The sequence below is a fragment of the Phyllobates terribilis genome, unplaced genomic scaffold (genome assembly GCF_046119375.1).
Source record: "Phyllobates terribilis strain yellow unplaced genomic scaffold, ASM4611937v1 Scaffold_3__8_contigs__length_932513732, whole genome shotgun sequence".
NCBI classification, from domain to species: domain Eukaryota; kingdom Metazoa; phylum Chordata; class Amphibia; order Anura; family Dendrobatidae; genus Phyllobates; species Phyllobates terribilis.
In genome coordinates, this window is record NW_027362763.1 from 429,345,544 (window position 1) to 429,371,742 (window position 26,199).

The 26,199-nt window shown below is 38.6% G+C and overlaps 1 protein-coding gene across 2 annotated transcripts in view; it reads right to left on the reverse strand.

The window, feature by feature from the left end:
* Positions 1–12,446: 12,446 nt before the first annotated feature.
* The window catches only part of CNR1 (cannabinoid receptor 1), a 151,592-nt gene continuing 137,839 nt past the window's right edge, over positions 12,447–26,199 (reverse strand). For both annotated transcript variants that reach the window (XM_073675689.1, XM_073675690.1), the window contains exon 2: positions 12,447–16,447. In XM_073675689.1, the coding sequence (XP_073531790.1) occupies positions 15,001–16,389 (1,389 nt within the window). In that variant the 5' untranslated portion in view covers positions 16,390–16,447 and the 3' untranslated portion in view covers positions 12,447–15,000. The remainder of the gene's footprint in view (positions 16,448–26,199) is intronic.

Sequence of the window (26,199 nt, forward strand, 5' to 3'; positions counted from 1 at the left end):
GATGGTCAGCCTGATTGAGTGCTACTAGGCCACTCAGGAATTTATACGGGACTCTGCCCCCCCGTGGCTGTCACGCTGAACCCTTCCAACCCAGGAACCGGGAAAGAGGTCGCGTCCCTCTGCAAAGGACAGTCAGCACCGTACCCGTGCAGAAGGGGTTCCCCGGAGTGAGAGTGGTGGGAGACCGGTTCCCTCCCAAACTGTCACAAGAACTAACCGTGCCTCCACCCTCAGGTGCGGGCGGTGTCAGGGGCCGGGACATGTGGTTGTTAACTGCCCCCTAACTACTGAGCCCAGGGACTGCGGGTATAACCGCCGGGTCTCCATGTATGCCCAGACCATCTGCACTGCGAGTGCCGACCCCCCCGGACAGTGAACCCCAACTGTGCCAGGTACTGGTTAATGGGTACCCCACGGAGGCCCTCCTGGATTCGGGGAGCCTAGTGACCTTGGTACATAGGTTGCTGGTGACAGGAGACAACCCCAGTGGACAGATAGTCGGGGTTGTGTGTATCCATGGGGTCCTCCGAGAGTACCCGACCGCGGAGGTAGTTTTGTCCACGCCATGTGGCGACATGAAACATGTGGTGGGGGTGGTAAAAACTCTTCCCTATGGGACTGTGTTGGGAAGAGACTTGCCCCTGTTCTGGACTCTGTGGAAAAACAAAAAACACTCTCCCAACATTTATTACGGACGCTATACCCGAAGAACATGAGTCAGGGGTACCTAGGGGTGTCCAACCTAGGGACAGAGTGCGACCCCGATAGGTTTCCCGTAGAGGTGCTGGCAGGAGTGGTCATGGAAACCCCATCGATCCCCGAGCTGGAAGTGTCTCGGGGCACGTTTGGGACAGCTCAGCTACAGGAACCCACCCTGACTCAGGCGTGGGAAAGGGTGCTAGAGGTAAATGGCGTAGCTCAACAGCTCGGTGCAGATACTGTGTTTCCTCGCATGGTGGTCAACGGTGAGTTGCTTTATAGAGTAGATAAAATCAGGGATGAGTTCGGGGAACAGTTAGTGGTACCTCAGTCGTACCGTCGGGCGGTTCTGGAGTTGGAAACACACACCTGCTGGGTGGACACTTAGGGGTTAAAAAGGCGCAAGAGCGTATCTTGCAGCGGTTCTTTTGGCCATGGATTTACGCGGAGGTCCAAAAGTACTGCGAATCCTGCCCCGAATGTCAGTTGACCACACCCACCGCAAGTTTCCGTAGCTCATTGGTACCTCTGCCAGTGATAGAGGTACCTTTTGAGCGGATTTCAATGGACTTGGTAGGGCCCATTGTAAAATCCACTCGTGGCCACCAACATATACTGGTGGTCGTCGACTATGCCACCCGGTACCCAGAGGCTATACCGCTATGCCACACCTCGGCGAAACTGAGATGTTTGCCATGTTCTGTCGCCTTAGACTATCTAAGGAGATCCTGATGGATCAAGGGACCCCTTTTATGTCCAAGGTGGCAAGGGAACTGTGCAAACTGCTAAAAATAAAACAATTGTGCACCTCGGTGTACCACCCTCAAACCGACAGGCTAGTAGAACGGTTCAATAAAACCCTCAAGTCCATGTTAAAAAATGGTGGTTTCTAAGGACGGAAGGGATTGGGACATGTTGCTACCCTATTTGATGTTTGCCATCCGTGAGGTACCCCTGGCTTCTCTCCCTTTGAGTTATTGTATGGCAGACACCCTAGGGGTCTGTTGGACATAGCCAAAGAGACGTGGGAACAAGAGCCGACTCCACATAGGAGTATAATTGAACACTTGGCTAGCATGCAGGACCGGATTGCGGCGGTCATGCCCATCGTGAAAGAACATCTGTTATATGCCCAGGCAGCACAGAGGCGTACATATAATAAAAAAGCCACTGTCATTTCTTTTAAGAAAGGTGATCGGGTGTTAGTACTGGTACCCACAGCTGAGAGTAAGCTCATGGCCAAGTGGCAAGGGCCATATGAAGTTCGAGAAAAGGTCGGGGAGGTAAATTACTGGGTGTATCAGCCCGGAAGGAGGAAACCTGAGCAGCTTTATCATGTAAACCTGCTAAAACCTTGGAAAGACCGAGAGTATTTAGCTACAGACATCACTCCGGACATGCCGCCAGAGAGTTCTCTAGCTTCAGCCCGGGATGTGTCCGGGGGAGAGGTCAGGATAAGTGATGCTCTCACTAAACAGCAGCGATGGGAGGCTCGCTCGCTGATGCAGCAGAATACCGACATGTTCTCAGAGCTACGGGGTAGGACTACGGTTCTCCAACATGACATTGTCACTGAACCTGGGGTAAAGGTATGAATGAGACCGTACAGGGTACCCGAAGCCCGGAGGCAAGCCATCTCGGCTGAAGTAAAACAAATGCTCCAGTTATGCGTCATGGAGGAATCACTGGGTGAGTGGGCTAGCCCCATTGTACTGATCCCGAAACCAGACGGATCGAAGTGTCGAAGTTTGTCCTTTATCCAATGCCCAGGGTGGATGAGCTGATTGAGAGACTAGGGCAGACCCAGTACTTTACCACGCTCAATCTCACCAAGGGTTACTAGCAGGTACCTATCACGGAATCGGCGAAGGAAAAGACCGCCTTCATAACTCCGGAGGGTCTATATCACTATGTCGTCTTACCTTTTGGGTTACATGGGGCCCTGGCTACATTTCAGAGGCTAATGGACATGGTGCTCAAGCCTCATCAGGAGTACGTGTCTGCGAATCTAGATGATATTATCATCTTTAGCACCGACAGGCATGAGAACCTATCCCAGGTACAAGCAGTGCTGGATTCTCTCAAAGCCACAGGGTTAACAGCAAACCCCAAAAAATGTGCGATAGGGCTAGAGGAAGCCCGATATTTGGGGTATGTGATTGGCCGATCATATATCAAGCCCCAAATCAATAAAGTTGAGGCCATTAAAAGATGGCCTAAACAGTTAAGTACAAAACAGATGAGGGCGTTCCATGGCATCCTTGGGTATTACCGCCGGTTTATACCTAATTTTGCTGGGAGAACGTTGGCCCTGACTGATATCTTGAAAGGAAAAATATCGGTAATGGTTCGGTGGAATCCTCAGGCAGAAGAAGCCTTTCAGTTCATGAAGTTGGCCCTGTGTGGACAGCCGGTCCTCATCAGCCCCAACTTCAAGGAAACCTTATTGTACAGACAGATGCCTCGGAGGTAGGCCTCGGGGCGGTATTGTCACAAAAAGTGAATGGTGAAGAGCACCCGATCACCTACTTGAGTAGAAAGCTTATCCCGGCAGAGAAAAACTATAGCGTGGTAGAGAAGGAGTGTTTGGCTATTAAGTGGGCCTTGGAATCGCTATGTTATTAATTACTCGGGCGTCAGTTCCGCTTGGTGACGGACCACTCACCCTTGGTATGGATGAGGAACGCCAAGGAGAGGAATGCACGAGTCACCAGGTGATTCCTGTCATTGCAAAATTTCAGTTTCTCTGTAGAACATCGCCCTGAGAAGTCGCAGGCAAATGTGGATGCCCTGTCCCGGGCACCCTGTATGGTGACAAATGTTCAACCCCACAAGTTTGAACAGAGGGGGGGAATATGTGAGGCTGTGACCGGGATCGTATACGAGGGACGGTATATATCCCCCAGAATGTGTACAGAAACCTATTAAACCCATTGGAGTGCATTGCAGTCACAGACACAGCTGCGGCTGCAATGGAGGAACAAAGGTGAGCATTGACCTGGTCAGGCTATCTGTCTAAGGCAGATTAAGTAAAACCCGGCAGGGCCTTCATTTCTTGGAGGAGGCTACAGGAAGGCAGTGGGGCGGCCTCCTCCCTCCAACCCGGGTTTTCCAGTGGCTCTTGCCACAGGTCCTTTAAAAACCCTGCATTAAGGATTAGTGTTGTTCAGTGTTGGGACCTGCTAGGAGCATAACAGGAAAGCTCTGCGGACCTGTGAGTAGCTGAACCCATGCCTGGGGAAGGTCTGCACCTGTCAGGCTCTGAACGGCGGGCGGGGCCGTTACCCCCAGCAACCGTTGTTATGGACTTGTGTTAACCTGGCTGCGAATTGGAGGACTTTTTTGTTTACCCGTGAGTCTGCTGAATAAAAGCTGTTTATGTTGGACTTGCTTGGGTCACTGCCTCAGTTACTGCACGGTGTGAACACCGCTGTCTTACAATATATAAAAAGAATTAATCCAATCGGTAAATGGCGTAATGAGAAAAAAAAACGCCAGAATTACGTTTTTTGGTCGCCGCAACATTGAAATAAAATCCGAAAGAGAGAGATAATTCAGCATTCCAAACGTCTTAAAAAAATATAGTTTAATGAAGAATCATATTAAAATGAAACTGAACAACTTTCAAGAGACAAATGTGAATAAGCACTAAGAAGTGCTACAGTGCTTGTCTGTAGCATTTTTCTCTTGAAAGTTGTTCACTTTCATTTTTATATGATTCTTCATTAAAATAATTTTTTTTAAGAAGTTTGGGATGCTTGGTTATCTCTCGTTTTTGGATTTTTCTCCTGCGGCACTGCTGACTTCTGTGTGTAGAACTTTTGATGTGGGTGAGCTGACTATTTCCATATTTTTATTGCAATACTATGCAATAATGGGTGACCAAAACATTGTAGCTACCCTAAAATGGTATCAATAAAAACATCAGCTAGGCGTGCAAAAAATAAGCCCTCACCCAGCCCCACATCCCAAAAAATGGAGTCTCGGATAATGGCGACTTTTTTTTTTTTTACAAACTTTAGATTTTTTATTTACCAGTTAAATAAAAAAGAATCTAAACATGTTTGGTATCTACAAACTCATAATGACTTGGATCATAATGGCAGGTTAGTTTTAGAATTTAGTGAACATGGTAAAAAAAAAACAACTGTGGAATTGCATCTCTTTTTGCAATTTCACTGCACTTGGAATTTTTTCCCCATTTTCCAATATATTGATATAGTATAACCAATGGTGTCATTCAAAACTACAACTTGTCCTGCAACAAATAATCCCTTTGATGGCCATATTGACCAAAATAAAAAAGTTATGGCTCTAGGAAGAAGGGGAGCAAAAAGCGAAAGCACAAAAATGGAAAATGGACTGGGTGAAGGGGTTAAAGAATGATCCCAAGTGTAAAAAGAACCAAGTTATGACCATCATTGCACATGGAGTATTTTAGCACCAGAAGTGTAACAGAAATTAAATAATTAACACCAGCATTAACATCATTCACCCTCCATCTTCATAGTATATCTGGTGTTTCTATAAAACATGATAACCAGAGTAGGGAACAAGTTTAATGCAATTGATCGAAATTCAAAATATAACACACTATTATGTTTCTTGAAATAAGTTTAATTACAGTAGAGTATAAATAAAATATGGTATGGCAGTTTTACATTGGAATTGGTACAGAAATACACTTTCTACAGAGAATGAAAATACTTTAAAAGACATTTATACTAATACTCGTGTACATCGGTTGAAACAGGTTACTGAACAAAAGATATTGTAGCAGTTACACAGGGTGTTACCAGCTGAACAAACATCAAATTACACAATATTCTTCTCAAAGGAAGTTTAATGTTCGAACCACAGACAATATTAAATAATCTCCATAAATATGAAGAGTGAAGTAAGCCATTGCAGCACAGTCCTGTCTTTGTGAATACGAATAAGACTTAGCTAGGACTGAGAGCTGATATTGTCTCTTCACCTTCAATGAACCCCACTCAATGTACTTACTGTAGCTGTGGAAATAGAAGTTGGGCTATTTTAATGTCTATTTCTATTGACTGAATAACAGGCTTTGTTTTCTGAGCATTTTAGCAGATGTACAGGATACAACAAAATTCAGAAGACTGTAACAATGCTTATCATGTCCAACCCTAATCTGGAAATTGTGTTTGCAATGAGCTTCATTGTCATCTGGATCAGTCAATATACTTGTATATCTATCATATTTACATACATTCAGTCTTGTGAGAGCAGATGACTTGTCTGTCCACCTTAAACCATCCTAACAAGTTTATCAAAAGGCCGGTGTAAGAAAACATTTACAGCAATTGCAACAACAAGATAATCTCTGTATGATACAAATATACAATTCTTTTTATTTTTCAAATATAAATTTATACATTGTATGATCATTTATTTTGTATGGACAATCAACACTTGAGTAGACACGACCATAACTATTACACTTCACAGACAGATAGGAAAAGATGATAATGATTTATGGATACCTGGATATAGTGAGATGTGTTAGAAAGGTGTACTCATTCTTACAGAATAACAACTATAGACTACTTAGATTTTGCAAGTCGCATACTTATAACCATGATGTATGTCAATAAACCTAATCATCAAGGGTAATGTCCCTCAGATGACAAGAAGGTTTGATTTACATCTCTATTTCATATTAGTTTATTTATCAATTTTTGTTTTAAAACAGAAATTGTTTAGTTAAAATAATATTCTAGATGTAGTCAAATTTTGTCAATTCTTAACTAATTTCAATATTAACAATATAGACATAAGAAATGTGACCTATCCATTGAGGCAATAATACATCCATGCTAGCAGATGATATCAGCCAAAGGCCATAATTTCTTTAATCATGGTCAGGTTATACACTTCAAAAGTTTTCCATGTATTGTCAAGTTTGAAAAATAATGGGGCACATTTATTAAAGCTGTCTAAAAAACAATACAGACAGTCTAGAAATGTACCATGTTTATAACAATGGTACTTAACTTGTCATTTTTGGCAAATCTTGCTAAAAATGTGAAACTTTTCTATTAGTTAATCAAACTCTTGATTGGTTTATGTTAAACTAATAATTTTAGCCCAAAAATATAGGCTCATGGCAATAATAAATTTGTAGCTAATTTTGACTCCATTCATCTACATCAACTTACCAGCTAAGAGGAAAATAATCGTGTACCTCTGGTGGTGACCTACAACCCACAGCTTGAGGTACTGAGAAAAACTGCTAAAATATTCACCATATCCTACACAAGGATGACTGGCTAAAAACAATATTCAAAGACCCTCCCTTGCTGTGCTACAGGCAACCTCAAAATTTAAGAAACATCATGATCTGAAGTTCAATGCCCTCAGATACACCAAGAGGAACTTTTCCTTGCAATGTGAAGAGCTGCAAAACCTGCACCTATGTAGAGACCAAAGACAGGATACAGATTCCCGGCACACAGCAGGAATATAAGATTCCCGAGACATTCACATGTTCCTCTTCCAATGTGCACTATATGCCTGTTGGGGGTCTCTATGTGGGAGAAACAGGACAGAAATTGAGAGCAAGGATGAGGTCTCATCGCCATTCCATTACAGATGAAAAAAACCCAGGTAATGGTGGCCAAACATTTCTGTGGTCTAGGACACAACATTAACAATATGAAAGTTGTCATATTAAAAGGCAACTTTAAATCACAAAAACATTGAAGGGTCTGGGAATATAAACTGATTAGGGTCTTTGGCACACTCCACACAGGAATAAATCTGTCAGGAAGATTTATGTCTCACTACAAAATCTGAGGAATCTTCTCCAGAGACAGTGAGAGCACCAGGCCTCTGATCTTACATGGATATCGGGACCATAAAACTTTCACACCACTAATCTAATCCAATTAAGGACTCCCTCTCTAAGCTCAGTTTGTTTGTTTATTTAATTGTCAATTTATTATGCCATGTATCTGCTTTTCCATTTTTTATTTTTTATTTCCCCCTTTTTTTTTCCTTCTTTTTTTTTCTTTCTTATTTGTGTGTGCATATATTTGTGTTTCTTCATATGCCTTACCATATCATGCCTGAGGAAGGGAAAGCTTGCCTTGTAACATCATTTATTTTATTTTTGTTAGCCATTAAAATGTATCATAACTACAAGATTATCTTGTTCTTCCCACTGAGAGCAATCTTATTACAAGCTAAAAAACACTAAGACATTGAGCAAGGTTCTAATATTTTTGGAGGTGGAAAACATTAACAATTTTAAGTGTCACAACCTTAGTAGACTTACTTTTTTGATGAATATGCTCTATAGTACTATAGTAAAGTCTAGTGTACTACTATGATATTTGAAGAATATTTCCATGGTTATCTATAAATAGTTTTGGGATTCCCACACATCGGACAATGAATGAGCTGTTCATTTAGCAGTATATATTTAAATGAGCTAATATTTAGCATTTTTTGCAGACATAGGGACGTTTTTTCTAAGAATACATTTTAGAAGTTGTTCTAAGTTTGGCGTTTGCTGATTGTTAATGAATTTAATGTTAATGAATTTGTATAGACTTTTAATCCTTTATCTAAAAATGAGTACACCTTTTAGGAAAAGTAATGTCAATCATACGTTAACACTGAATAATTTCAAACAGTCATAACTAAGGTGGGAAGGATGTTGAATAAGGCCCAGTATATAAAATGAAAACAATATTTGAGAAAATGATTCTTTAAAAACACCATACAGAGTCCACACCGAACACTACTACATTAAGTTAGGTACTGCAGCTGGTTTTTAGCATAACACTAGCTTAGCCCCCAAAAAGGATTTAGCATGGAAATGAATCATGAACAGATGTCAATATATATCACACGATACAATTTGTCACAAGATCCAGCACTAGGTAAAGTGCCAGACAGCCCCATTGTCCCATGATTTATTTAAATCGTAGTTATAGAAAACAACCTGTAAAAGTTTTGTTGCATGTACAAGAAAACAGTTTCAAAAAAGCTCTATTCCTTAAACTTATTAATTTGCTGTACACCTAGTGGATAATTACATATACCATTGTCAATGCCCACGTGGGCAAGATGTTTTATTAATTTTTTTAATACGTTTTTAACCTTAAATCACATGGCATACTTTATATCTCAACTAATTTTGAACTTGCAACATGCATATCTCTAATGCAACCCAGTATATATGTGAGATAAAAGATAAGCAATAACATTACTTCAAGAAGTGATGGAAAAATGCATAGTCAGTAAAGGTCTAGAGATTGTGGGGGCAATCATACGTGCAGTTCTGTGAATTATGTAAATAGGCCTTACGATACACCTGGCTAAATGACTATAGATGGTTAATACGTTGCTCACTAGTAAGCTAGTAAAGGTGGTAAAATTGTGCACATTAGTATTTCTCATTCTGTGGAAATACAGGGAAGGTCAGATGTTTAAGTAAAAGAGCAAATAACACTTATACGGAAATAACAACTGTGTAGATAATTGAAAAAACATACAGTATATTGAGAAAACTATAAGAAAATGGATAGAGAAGTTACCTCATTACAAGAGGATTTTCATTTAATGCTGCTCTACCAAATTTTTCATTGCTAGCATTCATTAGGGAGTCCTTCAGATTACAATGTTTTTTTTAATGAGCTCTATGTGGAACACACACATGGATATGTTAAGGCCAGAGACAACATTTGAGCTTGTTATATCTGTAAAGATCAGGTTGGTGCCCATGCTGATGGCAGGTCAGCATTGATGGCTAACAGTCTGGAATTAAAAGTGCATATAGTTTTATGTTTCTTATGTGCTGATACGTGTGGTACTGTGGGACCATAAGGTGAGCATTAATAAAAAAATAATAATTTTATTTAAAGTGGTTGTCAGCTTTATAATTTAACAAAATGTACTGGCAACAATTTTTTTTTGTGGCACTTGCTAACATATGAGTATTACAGGCAGTAGCGTAATTTGAAGCTTGTGAGCCCCAATGTAAAATCTCCAATGGAGTTCTCAATTAACACAGGTCTTTAATTGCAAAAGTCTTTCCATATGGGGCAAAGGGACTTTTGGGGCTTCCTAGTCTCCAGGTCCCAGGTACGATCACAATCCCTGCACCTTTTATAGGTGCGCCCATGACTTGAGGTTCTGCAATGATCTCTGGTTCTGAATTACTCACTTATTTGTGCTGCCTTTTTTATAGACTGCACAGTGCTCCTGTACTCAAAATAACTGCTTATAGATGGGTATGTGACCAGCTCTATCCACCAGCCTCCTCCAATTGAAAAACACTGCTTATGAGAAAGCTATTTTTTGATTGGAGGAGGTTGATGGACAGGTCTAATCACATGCTCCTCTATAAGCAGCCATTTTGAGAACAGAAGTGCTGCACAGTCTGTTAGGAAGGTAACACTAACAAGTGATCGATGATTCACAAAGTGGGCGATCCTTTAATAAGTTTAATACTTACATATTACTGATGGACAATCCAGATTTTTTGGGTGATCCGGATCATTTGGATCTAAAATGGATCTCTATTAAGTGTGTGTTCACCCATCAAGTAAAATCACTAATGTCCGATGCAATCAAAACCATGCCCACCTGCAGCCATTCAATGAAATTTATGGGTGGGCTTGGTTTCAACTTAATTGGGGGGTTTTACAATCATATCAGCAGTTGAACATCTTTATTTTATCCCCAGTGAGAGCCATTCAGAACCTGGAAGTGGCTTTCATTCGGATGCTAGTCCCATCGTTCACAGAAGGAGCTGGATAGGTCACAAACGACCCAATATATATTAGTAACTGACACAAAATCATGTCCCTCAACATATTTGTAAAGAAATACCGGGCAACCCTTTTAATCATTGTCTGTTTCAGTTGATTCTTCTTGATGTTTGTTATAGGTTAGTTGTGGGACATTTCAGTGTCAGGAAATCTTTTTATTTGTGATCCTCTATGTGGGGGTGGAACAGTCATAATTTAATTACTGTACTTTGTGTTAGTTATACAGTAAAATTTGTGCATCCCTGGCAAAGGTACAAACAAAACGTAACTGGAGCTCATAGTATTTTTATAATATAGGGGCTCAATTTTGTCATAATGGTATTCGTACTATCATTGGTGGACAGTAGATGATAGCCGAATGTCTGTTTGGTTTGATTTGTTAAGGTCCTTAACAATAGTACTACATGTACTTCCATAATGGCAACCCTGCCTGGAGAGACTTGGTCTCGATAAAGTAAGTGCATATAGGCTTTGATTCATCAATACCAGCGCTGCTAACGCCGATCTTGATGAGGGGGTATGCTGGAGTCATAGGTACCTGATTCATTAATAGGTGCATGCCTTCTATTAAATCAAGCTATTCTGAAATGTGGCATGCACTCCTATGCGCCTCACCCCAAATCTTGTTCTAGTTACAGTAACTGGACTAAGATTTCTGATGTAAGCTACACTACAGCTCATACATTAGATGGGCAGTGGCATCACACCCTGATCCTGCCCCATTTTGGTAGAATTGGGCCAAACTGGTGTGAAAAAACTCCAAAAATTGCAACATTTTTACAACTTTTCAAGGTGATTTACGTGAGAATTCTGGTATAATTGATTTGATGAATCAGGGCGATAGCTCTTACAATGTGTGGCTCATCATGCCAATATCATGCCAATGTTAATGTGTGTTGCAGGCCCTGGTTAGGCATTATGCAGACAGTGTGATCTAAGCAGACTCTATATTAAAGTCTATAAGGATGTAGCTTCCTTTTTACTTATTTGTAAGCAGTTCTGCTTTCAGAGTTGCTGGTGAAGACATGTCTAAAGTACAGTATATGTCGCCTCTTTAATTCTCATCTTTCCCAGCTGCACTTGGCCAAAAAAATTATTTAAACTATAGGCAAAATATTTGCCCTCAATGAGCCAATGTTATTAGTCACACTATCTTTATGCCACTGAGAGTTAGAAAAGTAGAATTATTTTTTTCTTCTAGACAAATAAAGGATTTCCAGTCTAAGTGATATCTATTACTCAAATAAAAAGGGGCCATTCTACCGAAAAGTATGTTGAAATATTATAAATACATCACAATTAAGGTTTTGTTTTTCAAAAGGAGAATTAAATAACTAAAATACAGAATAAAATTATGTGACTGTAATAATTTAACAATGCACTATTCTGCTATGCTATGTACACCAAATAAATGATTTAATAAGCATATAAATAATATAATAAAATTCTTTATGGCAAATTTTACCTATATTTGTGTCATTTGATACTTTCATCAGTGCAATAATGAAAAAAAAATCACATGTACCTGTAATCTCATTGAAGCTATGAAGCTCAATCTGTTTCAGTTTTCGTTAGTGTAAAATATCACCATAGATAAAATTAAGAAAAAAAAATAAAAATCCTCCACAGCACAACAATTGCATAAATTTGCAAATGTAAATCTAAATATGCAAGAAGATTTCATGAAAGATGTTTTTGTTATTGGACTTTTTTTGCAGGGAAATATAAAATTTTAGAAATACATTTAGCACTTAATAGTTATAATCATTTAAGATATCTAGAATTGCCCCTTTGGAAATAAGTATTTTATATATAAATGAATTAATAAAATATATATGCAATATTGTTGATTAGTTCCCCAGGTGAATAGATGAAAGAAGTCCACCCTTAATCTCATACCATCACATACAATTATGTAGAAATAAAGTAAGATTGTAAGAGTGGTTTATGATTTATTTCTTACTCAAAATATATTTTGAACTACATTTATGACAATTACCCCCACTCAATCACCTCCAACAGAGATTTGGGCTCTTGGCCGTATGTCAAAATAGTGCCATATACTGGACTCTATAGCAGCATACTCTATGGGAAATACCAAAACTGTACCTGAGAAGGCTGTATTAGGTCAATTGCAATTCTGCAATTGGGTTTCTTTTAAAAATGTTGCACCGTTTGCTTTCTATAGCCTCTGTGTTTTCCTGTCTATTGCTGGTTGCAGATTTCATTAACTGAGAATCCATCAGGCAGCCTTCCATGACAGTTTGACAGCGAGTTTGTAATTGTCTTACTTTATCGTTTTCTCAGCTTCTCTTAAGCTGATTTATGGCCAGAGAGACCACATCAAAGTTGATCGATAAGGGAAACAAAAGGCCTTTAAAACCAAGCAGTGCAACATTTTTAATGAAACCCAACTGTAAAAATTATTTTTTATTACATTATAACTTTATATTCTGGAGATTTATGATTATAATTACTCCACATGTCAAATATTTTTAATAAATAAATGGGTACATGATGTATCTTCTCTCCTCCACACGTTTATGTTCCTCACTCAATGGCCTCCAAAACATCTCCCAAGTATCCCCTATCCTCTGGAATTCTCCCCTATCCTCTGGAATTCTGTGCCTCAATACGTCCGATTATCTACCACTTTCAGATGGAACTTAAAAACCCATCTCTTCAAGAAAGTTTCCAGCTTCCAATGACCTAGGTGCCACTTCACAACCACCGGAGCTGCTGTAAACCCCCAACTTACTGTCTCCTTCTCCATTATCCTATAGACTGTAAGCCCACAAGGGCAGGAACCTCTCCTTTCTTAGTTTGTTTACTGTAACTTATATTTGTATGTAACCCCTTCTCGTGTACAGCACCATGGAATCGATGGTGCTCTAAAAATAATAATAATAATTAGTTTGCATTATCATATTATAATTAGGTTATCTCACTAAGCTGAACATTAATAATATCATATACCCATGAACAGTCAAATGTGACCTACTGGGAAGTTCAGTGTGACCAATTGAACATAACAACAGGTTGGCTGTGATTTCTTGCAATGGGGAAAATGTGCAAATGTTTTGGAATTTATGCAAAGATATAAAAATAGGGATTTTAATATAGTGCTTGTATTGTATCAACGGTATCAAGAAACTATATGTACCATTGTATTAAAGTGCAGCTAACGATCCATGTATTAGCCAATGGAAAATCTAATCAAGGATTCATGTTTTAATGCTATTACTTTCCAACGATTGGCGTTTCTAATAAATTGACAATATACAGGTTGCACATAAATTCTAATGTGAGTGGAAAAACTTCACATATTACCTTTTACTTTGGGGAATATTAATGTGCTATTTATTTTCAGACAAGAAAAAAAGCAGTTCTTTCGCAAACTATTGTTCAGAGGTCTCAATAACTAATACAGGAATTACAAAGTAATTCTTAGTCCTATTGAATCCTCATAAGAACTCAATCTTAGAAACTGAATTCATGTGCAAATAGTGCAACAAGAGCTATAAGTTATACGTAGTCATAGTAGCGGTCATTTGTTAATACGATGACCTATTTCATTATTTACAAAGAGACATGCACGTTACATTGACTTATACATACAAAATACAATTAGTTGTGACATTAGAACAAACCTACTACAAGGTTGTAGTTTTTGAATAGATTACATGAGATATCCTGTACATGTAGGACATGACGGATATCAGTACAGTATATTACCGATGCTAACCTATTTCTAGGAAAAGTACATTAATATTCACAATACCATTGTACAGTGTGTTTCTTTGCACAAACTCATTGGCCTTCATTGTCCGTGCCTGTCAATGGGAAGTTATTTAACTGTATATCCGTTATAGTCCCACTCCCCCTCTAATTAGCTTTATACTGATGCTCAATGTCAAACAGCATTCTATATTCCATAAAAAGCCCAAATGCATACTAAGGTTACCATGTATTGTGCAAGTATAGTACATCATATCCATTTTTTTTCTTATGATGATCAAACTAGAAGATTACCTCTAACTCCTTTTATTTCAGGGTAAATTTTTGTACAAGTAATGTGAGGTATTAAAAAAAAAAGTCTCCCAGTATTGTTTTCTTTTCCTTTTGACAAGTACAATACATAAGTAAAAGGTCCAGAAGGACAACACAGATATTCAAAGACTACAAAACAATGCTTTAAAAAATGTAAATCTATATCTGAATTGTTCAGTTCACTTCGTTTTCAAAATAAATCAAACTATCAAACTATATAATTAAAAAATAGTTTTGTATAATAAAATTAGTGCTCTTGTTTTTCTAAACTAAGGGGAGTAAGAGAATTAATTGTAAGTGGCATTGACGTTACTGTCAATTGACGTTATGTCCCATTATTTCAGTTTTTATAGATAGAAGACATGCTACTAGATATATTCCTCTGCATTTTAGCAGTGTTAAAGGGGGCAAGCTTTTTCCTGGATTGAGTTTTGACATTATGACTGTCTTATACTGCTTCTGCAGTTGTATCCGTGGACACAGACATGGTCACTTTGGCAATCTTAACGGTGCTTTTAATGCAGCTTTCTGCCGCTCTGTGGACATTACTGTTATTAGCATGTCTATTCTGACAGTCTGACTCCATGCTGTTATCAAGAGGCTGCGCAGTCCCTTCACATGAAGGGAACATGCTACAAAATGCATTTCTCAAGTCTTTGCTTCGAAGGGCATAGATGATGGGATTCACAGTTGAATTGAGCAAGCAAAGCATGCTGCAGAAGGCAAACACTGTCTTTACTGTCTTGTTCATTTTCCCAAAAACATCATAAACCATAATAGCAAGAAGAGGACCCCAACAAATTATTAACACAACTAGTATTAGTACCAGTGTCTTGGCTAACCTAATGTCCATACGAGTCTGGTCTGGTCTAGTGATGTGCACCTTGCCATCTTCTGATGTGTGAACTATGATGCTTTTTTGAGTGCCACGTTGCAGCATTCTCACAGCATGGTTGTGTGCTTTCCATAATATATACATATATGCATACACTATAAACAACAGAAGAACACTGGTTACCCCGATCCAAAACATTAGATATGTTTCATCGATAAGGGGGAAAATATCAGAGCATACAGATTTGAGCTTTTTGCAATTCCATCCTAACAGAGGAAGAACAGCTATGACTATAGCTATGGTCCACATCATACAGAATGCAATGACAGCTTTTGTCCTGGTGACTATTCTTTTATAAGACAAAGGCCTGTGTATTGAGATGTACCTGTCTATTGCAGTAAGGAACAGACTGCCAACTGAGGCTGTAAATGAAGCCGTGACGCCCCCTAGTTTGAACAGAAAAACATTAGGACTGTCTATCCGATGAAAAACATGAAAATCAACAAAACTGTAGACAAAAATGACACTGCCTAGAAGATCGGCCACTGCCAAGCTGCCAATAAAATGATAAGAGGGTCTGCATCTCAAACTACGCGAGTGCAAGATGACACACAGCACAAGCATGTTCTCCAGGACAGTAAATGTACCCAAGGTAATGGAAAGGGCAGCAATAACTAGCTGCTGACTGGGGGTAAGAATCATAAAGCATTCCATGTCCATGAAGTTGTTCCCGCACTGTACATTGTCTTCACGGTCTTTAAAAGAAGTTATAGTATTGTTGAAAATATCAGTTCCATTAAATACATCCAGATGTTGAGTACTTTGCCCATCAATTATTTTCTCTTGAAAGGAGGATAAAGCCATTTTCTGTGGGAAATAACCCAGCTTTGAAATATCGCTCTTTGTATCTTCATACTGAACTTCATTTGCTCCCATATAGAGAAGGTCAGTGGTAATTGTTCTAAATGTAGTGTCCGCCAGGCCATCCAAGATAGACTTCATTACCTCGGACTTAAATAAAAATTCTTCCAGAGGAAAGAATGAAGTGGATGATCACCACCTGTAGTGAACAACAGAAAAATATGGTAAGTAATCATAGAACTGGGGATAACGATAAACTGTATTTCATTAAGCCTTAAGTAAAGGGATCATTCCACACATAACACTTATTGCCTATCCACCATTAGGTGTAGACTTATAATCACTGGAGTCTGACTGATGCATTCTTCATCAATTCAAGAACAGGGGTTCCGTGTGTGAATGGTGTGGTAGTTCTTATGAGTAACCGCCACTTAACTTATATGGGTCCATGGGACTGATGGCACGACCACTCTAATAGACAGACTGCGAATGGAACAGTGGTCACACAAGCACAACTTCCACTCCATTCACATAGGGCATATGTTATTAAGACTGTAGAGGTCCCTACAGCTGGCCCCTAAACTATCATACCATCTATCCTGTGATTAGGTGATAAATGGTATTTGTGGGTTAATCCTGTTAAAGCAGATATCACAGGCCTACTAGATTATGTCCTATCTTAGTAGAGACGAAGACATTAAGCTGGAGTATATATTTTTTTGCATCCATCACATGACCAGGCTAGGTCTTTATACTCTAAGGGTAAGATAGAAATATATGCATAGAAAAATATGAAGCTGTCACGCCTGGGTCGAGAGAGCCACTGGATGAGATAGTCTGACTGCGCACAAAAAGTAAACAATAAAAGTTCCTATTGAGTGACAGCAAGCAGAGATCTTGAAAGCTGTGGCAATAATGCAGAAAGTATATTAGAAAATTGTAATTGTTTTCATTACACAAAAATGCATTTACTTGCTGATACAGGAATCCTCTTACACCATGCTTTCTTGGTGAGGACAGTTTAGGTCTATAGGTAGACATGTCAGGTACTAGATAGTCATCCACATGTGAAATGACGGTAGATTTAAAATACCTGTTCAAACATCTTCTATGATAATAACGTATATACTAAAAGAAGATCAAATTACCGTTGATTTGTGTTAGTTACAGTGGTGAGACTTTGTCTAATACATGGAAATAATATTCGATTTCATCCATACTGTATTAAAACTAGTAGACAGCAGTAGAAAGTAGATATCATGTCTGATCAGCATATTATCAGACCAGTCTTTAGTTTCAGTCATTTACAGATTAAATGACCATTAATGGGAGTGTTCCGCACCAATCCGATACCGACGACCTCTCCTAAGGATAGGTCATCAATTTTTTGTTACTAGATATAAGTACTATATACTCTTACAGACATTAACCCGGATGGTATATGATCCAAATTTGCGCATCCATTGACTTATAATGAGTGAGTTTGATGCAAAATATGGATCAAAGTAATACATTACATTTACATGCATGCCATCGGTTCATGTGTAAAACGTTTATGTGAACTACCACATTGGTCAGTGTGTTGTCAATATTCAAGGCTGGACTTACGCTGAATGATGCCCTGTGCAAAACTGCCCTTTAGTGCCTATAATTGAATTTTTACTCAATTTTCCTTAGACATATACTTTTTTTTTATATCTTAGAAAATTGATTTAGGATTCCTTCCTTATTTGGTGTTTTTTTCCATGTAGTGAAATCTACAGAATAGACTTTGTAAAAAAGCTACTCCCAGAGCATGCTGCAAGAAAATACCTGAGAAAATCAATAATTTGCCATGGCAATACAGCCTATTTGACATGTATGGCTCGCATAGGTGCTATTTCCTTCAATGCCCACGTCCCAATTTATGTTACAGACTTAGTAAATATATCCTATTTGAGAATATTTAAAAATACATGTACATTTTTACTTATGCACACTGATGCAAACATACATAGCGACACTCAACAGGCAGCACATCTTACAGACATATAGGCAAGCATTTACAAATATATTTATGTATGTGTAAGCATGCTGACCCCTTGCAGTAAATCCTTTTCCTCCACAGGGTCTAATCATATATACATTTTGCAGTATACTGATGTCCCCTGGAGTATAAATATAAAATGAAGCCTCCCATTGGGTATAATCTTAGCAATGCCTTGCAGTAAAATGACCCGTAAATATAAGCACATTCTACCCTTTCAGTAATTATCACTCTCCCCTATAGTAGAATAAATAATTATATCGGCCGCTGCTTTAGTGAATATCTACCAGTTGCAGCAGTGTCTGTCAGTTCAACAGTGCACATGAAGCTACAGGCATCTCCTGAGCTCAGTGACCCTGTTGATGTAGTCGGCACAAGCCGCTCAGCTCACTGATTGTATACGAAGACACGTGTGTTGCTGTATTAACATCACCACTAAGCAGATATACAATCATGGGACTGGCATCAGCGTCACAGCGCTATACATGAAAGAGGGGAGGTGGGGAGGGACATTAACAGCAGATTCAATATTTTTAACAAGCGCATTCTGTCAGCATAAAAAAATATTGAAAGGGAAAAATATGCTCAAATATTACTTTACTGTAAAGCGTGCGCTGCTAGTGTAGCCTAAAGTCCATTAAAAAGGAAGGCCCATTTACTAGTTGGTGGGTGGGCCAATCTTCCCCACTGTGTTAGCCCCTAACTGAATGAGGACCCCCCTCTCACACTATTTTAGCTTCCTACTAACTGAGGACCTCCTTCATACTTTGTGCAGTTCTGGAGTTGACAAGTTATGCCTTCAAATAGTTTGGGGCACTTGGGCATGCAACGGAAGTCATCCATCTCCCTCTGCACCTTAAGGACAGCTCATACAATTGGCCAATAATTACTTGAGCCAAGCACATAGAGAAAAAGCAACCTTATTACTGCTTGGCTGTGTGGCATCAAATCAGTCTTAGGCTTTATTCACACATGAGTAGTTTTGATCAGCATTTCATCAGTATTTATATGCCAAAACCAGGAGTGTCTTCATCTGCCATTTTGTTTATGCTTGAAAAAGGCCGCTTGCTGGCCAAAACGTTGCTTTTATGATGCGTTTTGGAAGAATAAAGGAATAGAACTATCTCTCTGGTGCCTTGGAAACGATTTGTCTCTGGCATCAAATTAGTGTTAGGTTTTATTCACACATGAGCAGTTTTGATTTCTTCAGTTTTTATATGCCAAAACCAGGAGTGTCTCCAAAACACAGAAGAGAAGTCAATCTTTCAATTATAGTTTTTCTCTGTAAGTTCCACTCCTGGCTTTGTCTTACAAATACTGATGCAAAATACTGACAAAATACTGAGGCGTGAATAAGCCCTTAGGCTTAATGACAGCAAAGTTGCTCTCCTTGAGAAGAGTGGCGTATTGGAAAGTCAACTGAAACTGACTAGATGTCTCCACACCTGGCACCCCTAGCGCAGGTTGCATATAGCAAAATCCATATGCTGCCTGGTCTTGCATATGGACAACACACTGAACTATTATACACTCTTCTAAATGAGCCCTTAGTCAAACATAGTGGAAAATCAGTGCAGGTTTGTGAAGTCTACAATGAAATAATGACATCAACAACAATAATACAAAGATTGAGAAGCACTTATAAAACAAAATGACTGTATATTTTCAATTATTTCTGAAAAGCCAGCCTTCAGAAAGAAACAAAAGCTGTAATAAAAGCAAAATTTGTTTTGTGCTTCTCTTCCAGATTCTAAAGAATTATTAACTTTTACATAAAACCTGTTTTGTTTGAAATGTAAGGCTATGTGTACACATTTAGTATTTGCAGCAGATTTTTCAACTGTAAAAAACACAGTGTTGGCAAGAAAAATGCTGCAAAAAAAACCCCCAAGATAAAAAAAATGAGCATATACCCTATAGTAAGCAGATAATTAAATAGTAATAGTACATGTAAATAATATAGGGTACTTAGTTAACGCTATTTTGATTTTAAAAAGCGTAAAAGCCACCCCACCGCGAAAAGTTGTACCCAATCAGGATGGTCCTATCTTCTAGTATTAAAACCCCAGATAGTGTCAGCCAACCTCGATATAGATAGGGGCAGAGCAGGATACAGGCCCTACTGTGCAGACACCTGCCAATAAGAAGTTATGTGTCATGATTCTTCCCATAGATGTGTCTGGACGCAGCGAGTGACAGGGGCGTGTTGAGCTGTCAGTATGGTGATGGACAGCTCAGCCATCCAATCGGAGGCCAGAGCATGCAGAACTGTCAGTGTGTTGAGTGACAGTCCAGTTGCCAGGGCTTGCGGGGTTTTCCCCATTTGTCTCATGTTCAGAGTGATTACCTGGCTAAGTAGCTAGCTCTCTGCCTCCAATTACTGCCAGTTGTCGCTTATGCTCGATGGTGTCTGTGTGCCTTTTTTCCTGTGCTCAGTCTCATATCTCTTGTTACCCAACCTTTGACCTTGCTTCTGACCATTTGTTTGCCTAGCCCTTCTGTCTTGATCCGCTATCTTCCTGGAATCCTGTCCTCAGATAGTGACCTGACTACATCTTTGTCTTACCTCTTTGTTTATGACGAGCTCTCTTGGTATCTGATTCCAGATCATTCGACAACCAAGCCTCATGGCTTGCCCATGACAAGATGAAATATCTATCTCAAAATCTATATAGCGTCCTATTCTCAGGTGTCTGAACAGTCGGGCTTTGATCCTGCTCTGTCCCCATCTATATTGAGGTTGGCTAACACTAGGTGAGATTTTAATACTAGAATACAGGACTGTCCTGATTGGGTATACCTTGTCACGGTGGGATGGCTTTTACGCTTTTTTGATCAAAATACTGTTAACTAGGTACCCTGTTATTACATGTCATTTTACAATTCACTTATTTACTACAGGGTATATGCTCATTTTGTTTTTATCTTGGGTTTGGTCTGCTAAATGGCCACAGTGTGAACGTGCTCTTACACATTGCACATATAACTTCTTATGCTCCGGCTCATTTCTTTGGTTTTGAGGAAAAACGCTGCAAAAATGCTGAAAGAAATGACATTCTACAGATTTGAAAAAAACAAACAAAAAAAGTTTTGAAGGTTCAAATTAGCAGCATGTGCATGACATTTCAGAAAGTGTAAAAAAATAAGTTTTTTTCCCACAACAAAAACGCACTGAAAAAACACAGCAAAAATGCGGCAAAAATGTAACGTGTGATCAAGCCCTAATATTATTGGTAGAAGCTGATATTTGCATATTACTGGAGGTGTTTGAATACATAGAAAATACATGAAATCACACTAACGTGGGAACTGCATAAAAAGCTTATTCTTATTGGCATTTTCTGTCTTACAGCCCTGACTCTTTGCCGGCAGGTAGCACAAGCAATGACTGTTTAAGGAACACACACATTATTTATATTCCAGTTTATGTCTTCTCCAAAGGCTTAAGAGGAAGTCAGGAGTGCAATCTGTCACAGAAAAGTAATACAAGTACCCCATAGTACAAAGCAATTATTTTGAAATAAAAGCACTGATCTGTAAAGGGTATGTAGACCTTGGCAACCATTTTTTCAGGTGCTGCTGGGAAAATGTGATATTACATGTGTGCCATTAAAATAAATAGCCATCCATGTAAAGCATGGATAAGCTGGGACTGTCAGAGCGAGAGACACTTTCTGTTCTGGCCAACCTGCATGCTATGCCAGTTTGTGATATACTTAAAATTATATCTTGCCTGAAAGGTTCTGCACGCCGTGTCCTACGAGATGCATAAAATATGTCCAAGTATTTGATGTTCAGTAAGGTTTATACAAAAGCTATGAAATATCATCTGCTTTGGAGGAGTGCTGAGCGTATAAGCATGCATGCCTGGAGTCTGCACAATCAGATTTGTACAATGCATTTTCTCCATAGTGTTTCTTTACAATGCTTCTTACTCAATGCTCTCTCTCGTTTTCGTATCAGACTTGCATAGAGCTTGTTCTTATATGCTCTCTCTAGTATAACTATGAGTGAGATGAGCAAAGGCAATAACCTTAATGTATGAGTTATCTACAATTGTATCCTCTTGCCGTATTCTTTTTCCGAAAATGAGTATTGTACTTACTGTACATTACAAATATAAAACCATAGGTACCACACAGTAGGGCTCAGTAATTATTCAAGAGATCCAAATCCTCCACTGTTAAAATATTCATAAACTTGCATGCCTTCTTTCTCTGTCCCATTAGCCCACAAACCATTTATCAAATTTTGTTTTGCAGCAAAACCACATTTCAATTTCTATTTAAAACAGCTGAACCAGAGGAAGGCACAATTATTGTCATAAAGACGCACCGAGTGAGCTGTGAATCGAAAAAGCTCTATAATATACAAGTGATATATTCACGTGTCAGTTTTTACAATTATACCCATGATACTGTTATATATTGCAACTATTATCCCTCTGCATATAGGAAGCAATATTGTCAGCAGATCTGCAGGTGGCGACTGGTATTCTGTAACCATACCCTTGCTGTCTTATAATGAGGTTTTATAAATATCGATCTTTACAGCGGCTGCTTCTAATTCCTAACTGGAAGTTAGCCAGACAAAATCTAATGGAGTTTTCAGTTTCCTCTAATCCTTATGCAATGGTATAAATGCTTATATTTTGTTTCATTGTCCATGACTAATACCAGGAAAATGGCACAATGGTTGACCCAGTATAATAGGATTATTGGCATCTGGTGCAAAATTTGGCACAACAACAAAAACTACACACTATAACTTGCTCAAAAAGACGAAACAGTTTAAATGGCACTAACTAGTGATGAGCGAGCGTGTTCTGATAACCCTTTCAACGAGCATGCTCGGGTGCGCGCCGAGTATTTGCGGTGTGCTCAAATGTTATGTTTGAGTCGCATGATTTGTAACTCAAACATAACATTCATGTGAGGAATGCTTGTTTGTTAGGCATTCCACACATGTATTAAAGCTGGCAAACAGTCGCAAATCGTGCACACGGAGTGACTCAAACATAACATTCGAGCACGCTGAAGATAAGCGGAAAACACCCGAGCATGCTCGTAAATCTCGAGTAACGCGCATGCTCGCTCATCACTAGCACTAACCATTGTTATCAAATGTTAATATGATATAAAATTTAATGTTATCCTTGTTACATCGCTGACACATAACACATGGATAAAGATTGTATCAATTGCACTTGACGGCTCATTCAGACCCTGAATAGATTTTATACCAGCCTAAAATGACTGTTGTTTTGCATCAGAGGTTTTAATTTCTGATTGATACTTAAGTTTATTGTGTGCAGTGTATAAATGAGACAATAAGACCATTCCCAATGTTAGGCTGGGGTTCCATGAGAAAGCAAATGGGCCATGCTTCAACTGTACATACAATATCCAAGCTTTTATTTGCATCTCAACCCCTTCCTGACGAACGCATACCAAAACGCCTGATGTTAGTTGCAGATGTGCCAGCTGTGTTATAGGGCTAGCACCAAATACTAGCAGTAGTGACAGGAATCAACTCTTCTCATTGCTGTTTAACAGTTCAGATGCCACTATCAAAGATGCTGTTTATTTATATGATACATTGCGATCATGGGGTGATTCAGATAACATCTGCTTGACAGCGTGGCAAATCAGGGATGTTCATGGGCAGAGCCGATTTTATTGCGCAAACAAACCGGGACCCCGAACACGAACCCGAATTTGAAATGCCGAACAAATTCGCTCAGCACTACCCTTGAAGACTAAAACTAAAAAAAATAAGTGAAAGCTACTAATTAAGCACCCCATACAGCAAATAAAGAAAAAAAAATAACATACCTACATTGGCATTTTTGGTCATGTCACATCACAGAAAAAGTAGTATACAAAATAATTACAAATTTGCATGTTTCCCAAAATAGTACTAAAATAGTACTAATAAAAGTGAAAACATACCACAGAAAAAAACAAGCTTTCACAAAGTGCCATTGACATAAAACTAAAAGTTACATGTCTCAGAAAATGGAACCAAAGCAAAATTTTTGTTCACTGGGATGTTATGAGTTAACCTGAAATGTAATTACTGCACACTTTCAGCCAGGGTCTGGAGGCTAACCTTTATTGAAACCAGCTCTACACTATAAAAGATTAAAGCATTCATTGCATGACAGCAGATAAAAAAAGCAGATCAAATGCAAACTTGCTTATTTTTATGCTGTTTAACAAATGAAAACAATTGAAAAACTTCAGAAGACCCCTTTAAGGTTGATTGTGTTTATTGCATATAGGACATATTAACAGATTTACCAACCTATAAAAAATATATTCTAATAGCTTTAAAGTCAGTTTAGAATAAACTTTGAGGCTTGGTGTTTTAGAGGCACATTATTATGTCAGACTCAGGTCCTCTATTTGTCTAGTCTGAACTTGTTTAGCACAGTATTACAGACAGTATTGTCGATCTGGCTGAAAAAAATGTAGTTAGCCAAAATATAAAATCGTAACTTATAATAATCAAAATAGACCTATTAAAGCAGATGTGTCTCCACAAAGCAAATTATTAAATAAAAATCAGATCTGATGAAGCTAGCATATTTACTTTGAAAATCTATGTTAGAATGGCTGTATTTGAACGTTTTTCCATCTGAAATTAAAATTAACTTCTTATGAGTCCATTTTAATAGATGGGTAAACTTTTAAACTGTATTATACAGTTCTAGTCACATGGATTTAAAAAGAAAAAAAAAGAGTAGCCGACTAATCAGGGCTAAAAGATCAATTTAATAATTTGTGCAGTTTTTATTGTGAAATCTGATGACAGATCTTCTTTAACCCCTTTTCAACATGGGCCATACATGATAAAGGGGTGAGCCCACCCTAAACACTGGTAGGTCGTGGCTCTTTTTTACAGCCAGGATCTGCCTCTAGCCCACAGCGGCATTTAAAAAGCGCCAGCATGGGGACGTGTCTCCTGAAGGCCTCCCTGCTTGTAATTTTGGAGTTCCTTTGAAATCCTTCCTGTGGCCAAACTTCAAAGGAGACCATGATTTCTGCTATATACAGTGATTGTGTTGTATCGCTGAAGATAGCACAAGCGATCAGATGAGTGCAGCTTCAAGTCCCCTAAAGGGACTATTAAGAAAAGTGAAAAGTAAAAAAAAAGTTTTAAAAAATATGAAAAAAATATAAAAACATAAAATTTCAAATCACCTCCCTTTTAGCTCTTTAAAAGAAAAGATAAAAAATACAGATATGTGATATCGCTGCATTCAGAAAAGTCAGATCTATCAAAATATAAAAAGAATTAACCCAATTGGTAAACACCATAAACAAAAAAAATTCAAGAACGCCATAATTGTGTTTTTATATTCACTGCAATTCCACTAAAAATTTGAGGTCATTTATACCATAGAATTTACACCATGAAAACAATTCCCAAAAAAGATCAGAATTGCATTTTTTTGTTTGCAATTTCTCGCCCCTTGGAATTTTTTTTCCTGCTTTCCTGTACACTATGTAGTAAATTGAATGGTGTCATTAAAAAAATACAATTCATCCAACAAAAAAAACTAGTCTTCATACGTTTATGTGGATAAAACATTAAAAGAGTTATGGCTCTGGGAAGAAGGGGGGGAATAAACAAAAATGCAAAAATGGAAATCAACCCAGTCGTTCAAGGGATAAAGGCTACAGGCACTTTTGTAAGAAAATAAGAGAGTTTTTCATAATAATGGTTACTTTTAGTTTAAAAGTTTCAATCTTCATTTTTTATTCCATCATTGATTTTCAGACTCCCTGATATGTAGTGTACTCTTATTTTTAGATTTCTCTTGAGGCTGTCTCCTTCCCTGTAATACATTGCGAATGTGAGTTCTATGCGCCATGGCGCTGTTCTCTCATGGTGCTTCACTGGCTCTCATATGTCAGCAA